The following is a 14,683-nucleotide window of genomic DNA, read 5'->3' on the forward strand; positions in this document are numbered from 1 at the left end:
ACAAGGATTCAATATAAATAGGCCACATCTCTAAGAAATATATACAGAGGTTATGTTCATCAGGCATTTTTTGGCAATTAAACTAAAAAGATACAAAATATAATAGCATAATAGCCTATATTTTTTAATTTTCTTCCAATTAACAGCCGAGCGCCACCTGGTGGTGTAAACCTGACCTCTCGACCAGCTAGTTGCACTGCGCATGTGTAAAGTGCTAAAATGCATTGTCGTGACGTCTACAATCGCGCCATCTTTGGAAAACAGTACTGTCTGTCTGTGTGAACTGAATGAAACTTGGCTTCATCGTCATTCAAGAAGAACTAGCTTGCTGTGATAACTAATATACTGGTTTCTCGGGGTGAGGTAAGTCATTGGGTTAATTTCGGCGGTAAAAACCATATGTTTTGAGTGTGTGTTTGTGTGTGAACGTGGTAAGTGGTGTTGCCATGCTAAAAATACAATATGCTATTAGAATCCAAGAATCCATTGCTAAGTTGCTAACCGAAGGCCGAGGTTGGAGGTGTTTGTAGGAACGGTGCCTCTACGCTGAATCCCGGCTTGGCGGTGCTTCTGGTGCGAGGCCTTCATTATTGCTAAATGTGCTAACTCCGCCCCACCGGCTTCACCGGAGCCTGATAACATTGCACGCCTTGCTGATTTCTATGGCTGATTTACTAACGTTAGCTTGGGGGCTACCAGCAAACTAGCTAACTATTAGCTGTTGGCCGAAAACATTGCAACCTAGCTCTCAACTGAGGTTATTAATGGCAATACAACTTTTTAACTGGAACATCTGCAAGAAGAGTTGATTGATAAATATACTAAACTGTTAACACTTAACAGTAAGAGTTATATCTGTCTTTAGGATCCCGGCAGATTTGACCCCAGTTAACTGATAAACCACGTCGATGGGCCATTGAGTGTAGTGAGATAACAACATTTTTGTCTTGTATTTAGTTTGAGCCCAGTTTGAGGACGTCAACAATGGGGATCAAGGCTCAACGTCCTCGATGCTTTCTTGACATTGGAATCGGCAACGTGCTTGGTAAGTAAGAAACCAAGTCGCTGACTACTTAAACAACTTATTTGAATTAATGTTCTTGACCATAACATATTTTTTTCCACAGTGGGCCGAGTTGTGGTGGAGTTGTTTTCAGATGTTTGCCCCAAAACCTGTGAAAACTTCAGGTGCCTCTGCACAGGTAAATGATATCGACTTGTAGTAGAGTCTCTAGGGATTTGATGGGACCGTACCTATGTTCCCAAGGTTCTATGTTCCCAGGGTTCTATATTCCCCATTTACCACCTAATCCTAACCCTAAACCTAACCCTAACCCTAACTAACCCTAAACCTAACCTGGAAACATAGAACCTTGGGAACATAGGGAGGACCCCGATTTGATCTGTTTGTCAAATTGATTTATTTGTATCTGTGAAAATGAGTCATGAATGAAATCGATGCAATTTCACTCAGTGATTCTGACCCTAGCTTTACAGAGTTCCAGAGTTGTGTGTGGGACATACATTTACAAGTTGGCAGTTGGCACTACCCTGAAATTCACTTAAATTAGTTGATACTAACTGGCTAAAATGAACTGCAATTGAAAGTAGCCATCATAAGATCCTAGGTGTCCCCACCAGTGTAGGCTACTCTTTGTAATTTAGTTTGAATGGATAGAAACCTTTTTATTGATCCCGCAGGGCGATTCAGGCACCATGCAGAGACAGCACAGGAGTAAAATTAACAGATACAGGTCAGGGCATAGAAGTAAAGTACAGATGTATACACCCTACAGTAAAACATATCATACATCATCCTGGCTGGTACAGAACACAGACACTACAATCTATACAAACATCTTCCTGATGCAGAACGAGGGAGAGTAACAAGATTAGCCTAAAGTTGTGACATCAGCACAAACCACAGATGACAACAGAGTGGTTGTTACAATATTTTGTTAAAGCTAGTAGCGTAAGAATCATGATGAGAAATTGCAACCTTATATTTAATTAATAATCTGCTTTAATGTTTTTAAAAAAGGCTTGTGAATGCTCTTCCATGTTTTATGGCATTTTATCATTGTCTTCCAGGTGAGAAAGGTATTGGCAAAGGAACACAAAAGCCTTTGCATTACAAAGGATGTCTCTTCCACAGAGTTGTGAAGGACTTCATGATTCAAGGAGGAGACTTCAGTGAAGGTAAGCGTTATAACGACAAGTTACAGAAGCAAAGATATTAGTTCATCATGTAACTGACTTCTACAAAAGCTACACAAATTTGTACATTTGGATTGAGCATTTTTGGAACCTGCGCTGTATGTAAATGATAAGAACACTGCTTCTCTAATGCTTCTCTGTAACAGGCAATGGAAGAGGTGGTGAATCCATCTATGGAGGCTTTTTTGAAGGTAAAAAGACTTGCTCTTATAGATGGCATTTATTTAACTCTGTCATAAAAGATTATCGTACTTCATGGCCATACTCTTTTCCCCAGACGAAAGCTTTTCTGTCAAACATAACAAGGCATACTTGATGTCCATGGCAAACAGGGGTAAAGACACCAATGGATCCCAGTTTTTCATGTAAGTGCCATGTTAAGCCTCTTGTTTTTCTTTCATTTATTTTATTAGTTGGTCCCATCATTCTTAAACATGAACAGCAAAATGTCATCTTTGTCTTCAATTCTTCATCTCAATGCCAATCCCCAGAACAACGAAACCAGCACCACATCTAGATGGGTAAGTGTTCTGCAAAATGTACTGTATGAATCTGCCATTATGGTACTGTTGGGAGTATATACTGTGCAGTTAAATTTATGAATCAGACATTGTGGTACTGTCTAGAGTATATTTTGTACAGCTTAACACTAATTGTATTTTGCAGTGTCCATGTCGTGTTTGGCCATGTGATCGCTGGCCAAGAAGTTGTACAGACCATGGAGAGCCAGAAAACAGATGCCAACAGCAGACCATATGCTGAGATGAAGGTTATGAACTGTGGAGAGCTCATCCCTAAAATGAAAGGTATGCGTGATGGAAGTGTTTTTGAACTTATCGAGTCCTTAGCCAATGTAATTATGTATATTATTGTCTTGACTGCTACAGTTGGTGGAGGAACTTAACTACTGCTTTAAATTATTTGCAGCAAAAAAAGAGGAGAAGGAAAAGGCATCCTCAAGCAGCAGCTCTAGTGACTCTGACAGCTCCTCTGAGTCCTCAGAGTCGGAAGACTCGGGTAAAGATGCCAAGAAGCGGAAAAAGAAGGCAAAGACGCAAAAGAAAAAACAAAAAAAGAAACATAAAAAAAGGTACATAATTATAGCATTAATGTATTATGCATTGATTATTAGCAATTAAAGAAACCTTTATTTTGGTCAAAGTATGTTTTCATATGAAAGAAAATTTTAGATATAAATACAAATGAACCACTTAACCCTATGCACTTGACCGGTCTATACTAGGTCTGCCAATCTACAATGTATGACTTTTTGTGAGGTTATAGCTCTGCTGTTTTTGCCTAATTGTTTGCCCCAGAATATGGGAATGCTAGGGTCCCCCCTGGTTAAAACATTTATCTCTATCAATTCACGAAACCTGTGCATGTGTTTTGCGTCCCAGGCATGACGCGGGCGCTGTCCAACCAAACATCCTCAAACTTGGCATATTTTTCCCATTATGACCCAGCTGAGTGTACAGTGCTGAGTGGCACTAATAAGGTCGCAGTTACTTGCACACTATCCAAACCTCCACCGGCTGTCCCTCCGTCACTCCCTCCGTCACTCCCTCCGTCACTCCCTCTGTCACACGTCACACGTCACACTTTTGCCCTGCTCATATCTCTGCAACCGTTGCCCCGATCCATGCCAGATTTTGCACACACACTCCTTGCCTGCCAAACTACAACCTCCAAGGACCCCCGGAGTTTCGGGGACCCCCAGGTCCCTGGGGGACCCCCAGGTGTAAAAAATTACCAAATGTGCAAAAATGACCAAATGACCACCCCAACGGGGCTGCTCACGGGGCATTCCCGGGGACCACCCACTCCTGGTGCTCCAGAACGGATGCAAAAGTGGTGGCGCCCCCAGTGGAGGACCCCCTGCCACTGCAGCTCACATAAAATGCCGTAACTCGGGCTAGGAGCGACCGGGAGAGCCGGGGCCGGTACCTATTCGTCCGCCTTGGCGGCGAGGAGACCCCACCCCTCATTTCTCACATGGCCCTCTAGCGCCACCATGAGGCCGATTCAGATTTTGCCCTAAAATCACGAAAATCACTACACAGTATGTCTACACTCATGTCAACAACATGGATCAGGAAGATTTTGGAAAAACACATTTTTGCTCTATTTATGGAGATAAGCGACCAACGGTCGCTTATCTCCCGATTAGGGAGTCTTACTGGTAATTATCTGACTGTGGGTCTGCGGAGGATGCAACATTTTTTTGGGTGGCAAGTGGCTAAACCGGCTGGCTTCACAGACTGGTTAAACTTCATGTCGCATAAGTCCCCAATTAGCCAACCTGACCCACTGGCTTGCTGACAATGGTACATCAGATAGTGGGAGTATTGGCAACGGGTGGGGCGTGTATTCTGATCGTTCCAGACTTGCATGGCCCGAGTAGGTGGTTAAGATAAAGGATAAAAGACACTACAGCTCTGAATTTTCTTTCTAGATCTGAGCCTGAAAGCGCTGAGGAGAAAGACGAAGAGGTGCTTTTATCTTCGGTACGACCTGAAGAAATTCCGGCTATTCCAGAGAACAGATTTCTTATGAGGAGAAGTCCCCAAGCAGTTCAGAAGGAGAAAGAGGAAACTGGAAAGGATCGAAGAAGAGAGGAAAGACCCAGAGAAAGAGAGAGGTTGGTCTTGGTCTCTTTGACTAAATCCAGGATGTGCTTTCTTTCCTGGATAGTTTGGTCTTCTAATCTAATGTGTGATCATTTACATGTTTTTCTTTTCCCCTGATGATTGGCAGAATGTTTAACTCTCAGTCTGCCTACAACAGAAGACTTGTGATGACACGCTCTGGCAGGAAGATTAAAGGCAGGGGACCACGGGTAGGTACAAGGACTATATAGCAATAGCTCATTAAAAAGTGTGACTGGGTCACTCAGCCTTTTAGCCATTTTAATAAGCTCACTCGATTGTGAGCTTGTAGATGTGATGTTTTCCAAATAGCCAAAATGCAACATACTGTATGGTTACTTGGTTATTTATACCTTTTATATTACCTTTTCTCTTCCAGCGATATCGGACTCCGTCTCGCTCGAGGTCAAGGGATCGCTTCCGGCGTAGTGAAACTCCTCCACATTGGCGACAGGAGATGCAGCGCCAGAGGATGAGAGCAACCAGTGGCGAGCGTTGGATTAAGGGTGACAAGTAAGATACTATAATCCTCTTTATTCAAATTTTACATTTCCTGGTGATTACAGGGCAAGAAATGCATTATTCATTGCATTGACACTGACACAATGTTCTAACATACATTTTGGAAAGAAACCATCCATTTCTAGCATGTAAACATCAAATCTTATCTAAAAGGAGAAATTGTTGGGGGTTGGTGCTGTTTTCAGGGGTGGGGTTGGGGTCGAGGAGGTCTTGCTTACTCAAAAACTATTTCCATACTAGACAACAGTGGGAAAATCTGGTGCTTTGGAACCGCAGCACGTGTCGAGACCAGTGTTGCCTCTTAATTTTTCAATGGTCTGAGCAAACACAAAACCCCGGAGCATTACTTTAGCAACCGCTGACGTGTACACTGGCACCACTTGTCCAACCTGTTAGATCATGACAAGTTATATGGCTTCTTCAACGAATCTCTGTACTCTCTAGGTCAATTGCAATAAGAAATGAAAGGCTATTATATTTATTGGTGTTATATGTGAACACATAGATGAATTCATGGTTGACACGTAATGTTGACATGGGTTAAATGATAATTTTGTAAACGGTTAGTCGACAGTCGATTAGAGCTGGAATAGTTGGATACCGGTAAATCCCACAGGATAAAGTTACCGACGTAGCAGGTTGGTTCAGCTGTTACTGCGGGCGCAAGTCTGACTGACCCTTGCACTGCACTGTGATGCCAGGGCGTGCAGCTTAAATAAAAACATTTTGGATGGTGTAATGGGATGTTACATTTTGGAATCCATGTGCCAGTGCGACTTAAAGTACATGTTTTTCATCCAATAACGCAGGAGTCTGTCCCCATTACAAAACGCTAGACCCGTAAGAGATGTAGAGCCTACCATCAGCTCCCAGTACTTAACGCACGTACAGCTTACCTCACCCAAGCCGTGCTACTGATGCGCTGAGTTGGTGCAGATGATCAGGGGATCGAACCCATGACCTTGTGGTCCAAAGGCGCTGAGTAGGTGCAGATGATCAGGGGATCGAACCCATGACCTTGTGGTCCAAAGGCGAGAAGCCGAGAACTCTATTGACTACTATCTGGAACTACCTGAAGACAAGTTACCTCTGCAAAACAATAAAACATGTGCAGACCAGTTGAATGCTGTAGTCTAGTATATTTTATTTAGGTAGTGCCCATGTATTTTCTGTAAGTCCCTGTTGAGCACCTACAAGCCTGACTGAAGGGATTCTCTTTACAAATAAAGGACATCAGTGTAATTGAACCCTGATTTTATAGTCCTTGATCATTGCATCAGTTTCTGAAAAATGGCTTCATACAGTATATGTTATGTCATGCAGCAATGCTAATGAGCTATTGGAAGAATCTGACTTGATTACTGCTTTCTGAAGAGCCATTGCTTCAGCTGTCCTTTCTATTCACAACATTGTGATATTTACATTTCTTGCAGAGGTGACATGGTCGACGCCAAGGATGAAGCTGCTAAAGCTCTGAAAGGTGGTGATAGAAGGCCCTCTGAAACAAAGCATGAGAATGCCACTGAGGGTAAGAAAGACAAGAAGAGCCACTCTCACCGATCTAGAAGCAAAGAAAAGGACACTTCAAAGAAGAAGGCAGAGGAGAGGGGTGACAAACACAAGGCAAAGAAAAAGGCCAAATCTCAAAGCCGCAGTAAAAGCAGGGAAAAGGGATCGAAGAGCAGGGAGAGGGATCATAAACAAAAGGGTGAGAAAAGACGAGGCCGCTCCAGGAGCAAAGACAAAAACATCAAAGAGAAAGAAAAGGAGTCTGAATCAAATCGCAGCAAAGAAAGAAACAAGCATTCAGCATCCGATAAACATGGAGACGATGCTAAAGGAAAAAATGGAGAACGAGCGTCAAAAAGCAAGGAAATCGACACTGTAAAAGATGGACACCGGTCAAATAGTAGGAGCAGGGACAGAGGAAGGCGTGCTTCATCAAGAGACAAACCGGACCATCGAGAGAAAGGGAAAGAGAGGGCAAGGGAGCGTAGCAGGAGTCAGGAAAGACGGCGCCACAGTGAGAGGGACAATGATAAAAGGGGAGCGACATCCAGGAACCGGGAGCGAACAAGAAGCCCAGACAGAAATAAGACCAGAGACTCTAATAGAGGCAGGCGCTCCAGAAGCAAGAGTAACCACAGAGACCACAGTAATAACCGCTCATCTCATAGGAAGAATAAAGACGGTGAGTCCACCCACCGAAAGAGGTCTAAGAGCAGACGTAGTAGCAGTTCTGAGAGCGACAGAGATGAGAAAAGGCAGAGTCGAAAGAGTCCCGATTCTAAGAAGAGGCGGGAAGGTAGTCCGCAGAGGAAATCCCCTTCCAAATCCAAAGACGACACCAGAATTGTGACCGTCATCTCCTCAAGAGGGAGTCGTGACACGAAGGGCAAGGACAGAAACAGCAGCAGGAAGATGAGCTCGAGTTCAAGTTCTGATGACTAGGTGTGTGATTCTTAACATAGCTAGACATTTGATCTGATGGACTTGGTTAATACCCATGGGAGTGTGAGGTTTTTATTTTTAAATGCATCTGTAAATTACATGTTGGCTTTACGATATATATCCAATTATACGGTTTCAAATTATACAGTTTCTTAAAAAAAAGAAATTGGGGGGAAAGAATTTTGAATGAATACGTTGAACAGACATTTTAAAGCCTTTTTTTCCTAGCATTTATTTTTACTGTAATTTTATAAATGTTATTTAATGCCATTGGATTTGGGCTAAAGAATGTAGGTAATTGACTGCTTACACTTACTGTCCTACAAAACCAAAGTGCACTAACCTACACAGTGTTTTTGAACAGATCAGCTACATGGGTTATCAGTAAGCAAATGATATTGCAGTAATCCATAAGATAATTGTTTGTCCCTCAAAATCATGAAGCCTGATTTGACCTTTGAGACAAATGAGGCCATGTGTCCAAAACTGCACTTTGGCTTTATCGGGCAGTATAGGCACATGGCATACGTTCACTGGGCAGTTTATTTTGCTGTAGCAAGTGATGATGTGGAAGAGTCGGTCTCCTGTTATTTCTTGCATGCTTATTGCTTATCCCTGATTCATTGTGGATAATCTGTATTGATAAGTACCATTATTGTCTTTATTTTTTACTGATTTTTGAGATGTCTTGTGTGCTGTTCAAAAGGAAAAATATGTCTCTGAAATGCTGTAGGGGAAAAAAAACAAACATAAAATGAGTTTGTACAAAAACCTATTTGTGAAGTTATTTTTTATTTTCACAAATATCGAGTGGAAAATAGTGTCACTCCAATCATTTTATTTAAAACTGCCTTCCTGTAAGGAATTTACTTTATGTGAAGAGTACAATATGGTGGTTGTGCATTCATTTCAGTGTCTTGGGGACATTTTTACAGTAAAATAGGAGATGTGAGAAGTAAGTTGTATAATGTCGTTTTTAACACCTCCATAGTGATCATTTAACAATTTCACTTTTGACAGCTGGTCACAATTTGTCAAAAAGGCTAACCCGTTACCATGTGAAACCAAGACGCTTCTTTGCCTCAAGAATATCTGAGGTCTCATGAAGATCTTTGATATTCTGGGTTGCACCGCAGATATATGTTGGCATCTCAACACCAGTAACATCATGAACCTGGTAGCTAGGTCTAACTCCCCCAAAAATGGGTCCAAGCCCACCTCCAATTCCTTCCCTGGCTGCTTTGCGTAGCGGAAGGACATTTCGCTTGGCCTCTGCTGCTGTATTTATCACATGTTTTGCATATTGTCTGAATTGTTTCTCCTCTTCAACAACAACGTCCGTGTTCTTTGCTTCAAACTCCAGTTGCGCTGCTCTCAGTTTCCGGTCCATAGCACATTTTTCAGCCTACAAATTAAAGAATGAAAATGTTAATTGAATCTTGAAATGTCATTCCACTTGTCTCTAAAGTCTAAAGCCTTCCTTAAAGTTAAAGGACAACTCAGCCCTAAATAACATCTAGGCTCATTTTTCTACTTACATTGATCCCAAAATACTCTTTATTGGGCAGAAATATCCCTGTTGTCCAGTTTCCCCAGCAGCCCTCGTAGCATAGAGTGACTGCAACAAATAGTGTAAAAGCGATAGGCTCCACTCTCTAAGCTACGAGGGCAGCTGTGTTATGCTGGGGAAACTGGACAACAGGCCTACTAGACCCCATGGACAGTAATTTGGGATAAATATAAGTAGGAAAATGAGCCTAGATGTTATTTAGGGAGTTGTCCTTTAAGTTACATGGTACACAACAGTACTATCTTTGCCAACTGTTTGCCTGGATCCAGCTAATCATGCTTTTTGAAGTGAAATTGTAATTCAGGTTGTCAGGCTAGACTTTCCATTTAATGTTTTTAAGGCAGACAGACAAAACACCCTCAAGTGAAGCACACAAGTACTAAGGCAAATATTTAATTAAAGGTAGGGTAAGTAATTTTTGAGGGGTTAAAATAAAATGGTTCGTAAAATAGTTATTTGGGCTCTCCATGTCTCCAGCTATTAATCAAACATAAAATGCATTTCAGTTCGGGATACCACTTTTATCCAATCAGGATAAAGAACAGACAGGATACAGATAAAACAAGTGAAATTTGAAGTGATGGGACAGAAATTAGCACACAAAATTGGAACTGGAACACTAAAAATGAAACCGATAAATGGGTGCTATCTCCTGATTTGGCTGAAATTTTGCAACTGCCTGAACATTTTGTGCAGGAGAGATGGGGAATACTCCTGTTAGTGAACAAACACTAGCAATTATTTCTATCAGAAAATAGTGCTTCAACCTAAAAAGTTAGTTTTAACCCAAAAATATCACTTAACTACCTTTAAAGAAACATAATGCCCCAGTAATGTTACTGGTATTGAAGTGCTATTTTATCTGCCTACATTTCAAAAATGATGAAACAACTCAGAAGCTCCGGCACTCTCTTGGAACAGGATATTTTGCAAAATGTAATAAAAGTCCAAATAGTTCACGGCATTGTGAATAGTATGCATTAATTCATTGTAATAATAAAACATGTATGCATTCCTAAGTTTAGTAACCCTATGTATAAAAGTAATGCATTATATTAGCTTGTTACTCATGGAAGTAATATGTAATTCACTGTTTGATATAGTCACCCTTCTGGTCATTACCATCTGATTGATGTAGTGACCTTGTAACATTCTTTCACCCTCTTTCTTCTTTTGAGCCTTCAATTGTTGCTTCTCAAAGAATAGACGGTCAGCCTCTTTCCTGGCTTGTAGAATGCCCAGTGAATTCTGTTGTTCTGCCAGATTGTTCTGCTCCTTTCGCTGCCTCTGAAAACGTAGATGAAAATTGCCATGTAAACGTTTAGTTCTCACAAGAGAAAAATGGAGAAACAACTTTGTATACTTTGGGATATTCATCCAAATTCAACGTGACTCAATGATTTACCATCAGTTCCCTGTGTGCAGTAATTGACGTCAACATTGCAGCCTTTGTGTCATCTTCCTCCTTCTGTTTCTGTGCCTGCTTAGCTTCTTGCTCAGCAATGGCCTTAGCGATCAGTTCTTCTTCGTTGATGACCTGCTCCTGTTTTGTGACTGTTAGTTTGTCGATGATCTTATCCCTAAGCATCTGACCCTCTCTGAAGGACAAAATTAAGCTATATTACATCATTGTACTTGCATCATATTTCATTAATTTGTCTTATAGTGTTATCCTGCCAGGGTGATTCAGAACAAGTGAAACTGTAACATAAGTATGCTTCGATTTCTGCATCACCACATTACAGGTGACAAAGGAGCAGGTCAGAGCTGAGATGGTCAATGTGGCTGAGCAAGGTGATTTGGACTTTCAGAGGATGTCCTATTGTAGGTTTCAAAGTCATGTTCTAACTTGAAGCACTTCACTTGTACTTACCGAAACAACTCTGCCTCTTTGTTTCTCCTTAACTGCATTATTTTTTGTTTTGCAGCCATATAACATTTCCTTTGCTCCGCTTCCATCTCCTGTTTTTGTGCATCTATTGCTTTTATGATATCTTTGCTGGAGAGGTGCTCCTGTAAGTACATCATGTGTATTATAATAATAATACAGAGAGTTAAATTAACACTGTTTTCTTTTACAGTATATATATATAATATGTCAACAACAATAACTCTTGCTCAAACCCTACCAAATGAGACTGCATGATGTTTCTCTTCTGCTGTAATTGGCTTTGTTTCTCCATGTTTTGCTCCCATAGATAAAGTTCCCGAAGTTTTTGTATTTCCTCTCCCTCTTTCTTATCCTCTTGTTTTTCTCTCTCTCTCACCAGCTCACGTTCGTTCATCCTTAAGGAGATGAGGATTAAAAGAAAATAATAATATATTTTTTTTAACCAAGCAAAGTTATTAAGAAAAAATAAATCACAGAAGAAGAATACAATCAATAATTAAAATTAAATTACTTAACAAACAAATAGATACAAGTCAGAACTAACTCTGATGGACTGCAGCCCTTCCTGAAGAAACCCACCCAACTCAGCCAGGCTCTTGAAAGGTACCAGGAAGAGGGAACATATTTCCCTGTCCTGGCCTCTCAACTTGTTGCCAGCATGATTTAAAGTTGATTTAAAGATTCTCCTGACTGTGGTGTTTACAAGCCCTTAATATGTTTCCCCCCTTGCATTGTTACCTATCAACCCCTCTTTCCACACATAGATTCCTCAGGTTGGCGGACTTGGGGGTCCTAGCTGTCCCATGGGCTAAACTCAAGTCCAGGAATGACTTTGCCTTTGCTGTCGCAGTCCCTAGAGTCTTTAGAGCCTAGACTGTGTGACAGCATTCCCCTCCCTGTCAGATTTCTTTAAACCCTGGCTCAAGATGTTTTATAGACTAGCTTTTGATTCCCCCTGATGTTATCTATATTTGTCATTGGTTGTTTGTTTCATTACTTTACTGTTTATTTATGTCCTTAGGGCACCGTCACACCGCACTTTTATTCTATATCTATGAGGGTGGATTCTGCCAATGCAATTCTATTTTTCATTTTAAAATTCGGTTACATCAAATTTAACTCATGAAGCGTGCCATATAGGAGAAAGGAGAAACATGCTTGCCTTCACATTAAAGGAACCACGACAAAACACATAACATTATAATAAATAATTTGACTTGATTATATTCATGTTGAGAATTTGAATCATAAACAATAGGCTAGTGATGGGTATTACAAAGGATTCAGTTGCACTTTCTTTGAAGTTGTGTTTAAGTAAAACTTACTGATGTTTCAAATCTTCTGCAACAGCCTGCCTCTCAAGCCTGCTCTGAAGTGTTTTCTGCTGCTCCACTTTCAAAGCTTCATCCTCTTGGGATTTGAATCTGGCCTTGAATTCTTTATCTACATCCTTATAGTTGTTCTGTATTCTTTGCTTCATTTCGACCTGTGCTTCCCTCTCCTTCAAAACTTCAGTCAGCAAGAGTGCACTCTGCAAAACAAAAGTACATTCAGTAACATTTTAAAAAGTTTGTTCCAATTATTGTACAATTGCCAATGGTGTTAACTCCAACAGATATACAAACATGAAATTGTTTGACACGGTCAGTTTGATAATATTGCTGAGCCTTGGCTCTTGCAATAGCCTCCTTCCTCTTCTGTGCTTGATATTTGGCCTCTTCTATATCGGTTAATTTTCTCTGTTCTTCCTCGATGGCCTCCCGGATCTTCTTTGCCTCGAGTTTCTTTTGTCTTTGACCCTATAACAAACGTATGTTTTATACAGAGTGATTGAAGAAATTCTCAAATCTTTTACTAACACTGTAGTAAATACTTTGGTACAAGAAAGAGTCCTATATTTAAAATCTTACTAGTACAAAAAATGTTAAGATCAAAATATTAAAGTACCAGGTGTACAAATTATCATTACTTCATAATTCAAGCTGGATAGCCTGTAAATTACCCCCACTCATCAATTCATTCTTTGCTAAAATAGTAATTTGTTTGTTGATTCATATTGTATTAAACTAGCACGTCTCCTATTTCCAATCTTAACATAATATAATGGTCCTCACTAATGCTCATAATTAAAAGATGGCAGCATTTCTGTCTACACTAACTCCAATTTAGGGTCACTAACTCCACTCTAGTCTGTCTCAAAGGTAAGCTGTGAACAGAAAATGGGTGAAGTGAAGCGCTCCTTAGTCTGCAATGTAACTAAATATGTCAGATAAATGCAATGGAGTAAAAACTACAATATTTCCCTCTGAAAATGTAGTGGGGGAAATGTGTAGTTGAAGTTCCAATAAAGTAGGCTACAGCTGAGTAAAAGTACAATTACTTTCCACATCTGCTGCATAAGGAAATTCATTTTCAGTGTAATGTTCAGTGCATTCAAGCCAATAAAGTAAATAACGTACTACGTACAGAAATGGTATTGGTCCAGAATTTCACCATCTCTTTGGAGCGCAGATGCATGGCCTCTCGTTGTTGTGCTGCATCTCTGATGCGCTCCTTTTGATTATTGTACTGGTTTGAAGTTGAACTACCTTGAATTCGAAGCCATTCGGCTTTGGGCAAAACAGTGACCTGACGAAGATCTGGTAGTTGCATTTCCCCATTGTCTACGTCTACCTCACCTGAAAACAAAGCAAATAAACAAAATATAAAAAATCCATACAGTATATTCACATGAAAGCATCTGTTACATAAAACAATGAAATGTCAAGGATTATGTGAAAAACAAAATGCCAGAGTAAACAATAATACCCAAATACCAACCCAACATATAAAAAAAAACAAGAACAATTTAAAATTATTCTGATTTGTGTTATTGACAGTATTGATAACAAATGACATTGATAACAAATTCATTTATATTCACTTTCCTCTCACCTTTTATGCTGAAACCTCTCCTTTGACCTTGCTGTAGCAATGCTGCCATAATATAGGCTGCCTACAGCGCATTCATACACAATTATCTACAGTGTTTGAATTAGATAGCATGTGTGTCCTCAACATTAGACTTCTAAATATAAAAGAAAAGAGGTTTCCTCAAAGTAGGCTGAGAGTGAGGAAACAATGGTCATTTGTTAGATGTTTCTAAGCAACGCTTAAACCAATTAGAAAACAGGTTGCTGGTCGACAACAGCAGATGGCGCCATTCCTTCTGGTTTTAGGCTACGCTTCAGTTCATTCATTACCAACCACCATTTTTCATTCATTCCACGGTTTCCAGCTACCAAACTAGTAGCAGTAGCCTAATTATCTGAAATGCCTGTCATGTGAGAGTCTGTCAGGTGATGGACTGTGTGTGTTGAACTTTCACATAATTTGGTGCCAATG

General features: G+C 40.4%; 2 protein-coding genes across 2 annotated transcripts; one reads left to right on the forward strand and one right to left on the reverse strand.

Annotated features, from left to right (window-relative positions):
* The first annotated feature begins 257 nt into the window (after positions 1 to 257).
* Positions 258 to 8,457, forward strand: ppig (peptidylprolyl isomerase G (cyclophilin G)). The gene is made up of 13 exons (XM_080752596.1): positions 258 to 363; positions 958 to 1,045; positions 1,128 to 1,202; positions 2,092 to 2,199; positions 2,364 to 2,408; positions 2,495 to 2,582; positions 2,709 to 2,738; positions 2,884 to 3,023; positions 3,145 to 3,307; positions 4,673 to 4,858; positions 4,975 to 5,056; positions 5,245 to 5,378; positions 6,821 to 8,457. The coding sequence occupies exons 2-13, from the start codon at positions 985 to 987 to the stop codon at positions 7,836 to 7,838; spliced, it is 2,130 nt and encodes a 709-aa protein (XP_080608722.1). The 5' UTR covers positions 258 to 363; positions 958 to 984; the 3' UTR covers positions 7,839 to 8,457.
* A 432-nt stretch (positions 8,458 to 8,889) lies between these two features.
* On the reverse strand, positions 8,890 to 13,951 carry cfap210 (cilia and flagella associated protein 210; the record flags this gene model as incomplete). Its single annotated transcript, XM_080752789.1, has 6 exons — positions 8,890 to 9,243; positions 10,531 to 10,695; positions 10,814 to 11,006; positions 12,625 to 12,830; positions 12,925 to 13,098; positions 13,766 to 13,951. 6 exons carry the CDS (start codon positions 13,949 to 13,951, stop codon positions 8,890 to 8,892), a joined length of 1,278 nt encoding a protein of 425 aa, XP_080608915.1.
* Between the last annotated feature and the right edge of the window lie 732 nt (positions 13,952 to 14,683).

This window comes from Nannobrachium achirus (genome assembly GCF_963921795.1).
Source record: "Nannobrachium achirus genome assembly, chromosome: 22".
Classification (NCBI taxonomy): Eukaryota; Metazoa; Chordata; class Actinopteri; order Myctophiformes; family Myctophidae; genus Nannobrachium; species Nannobrachium achirus.

Excerpts from the sequence above, each read along its gene's own strand:
- ppig (XM_080752596.1), top strand. The coding sequence starts at position 985 with ATGGGGATCAAGGCTCAACGTCCTCGATGCTTTCTTGACATTGGAATC. Across the intron at positions 1,046-1,127 it reads TGGAATCGGCAACGTGCTTG|TGGGCCGAGTTGTGGTGGAG; the intron begins GTAAGTAAGAAA and ends TTTTTTCCACAG. Across the intron at positions 2,739-2,883 it reads CCAGCACCACATCTAGATGG|TGTCCATGTCGTGTTTGGCC; the intron begins GTAAGTGTTCTG and ends TGTATTTTGCAG.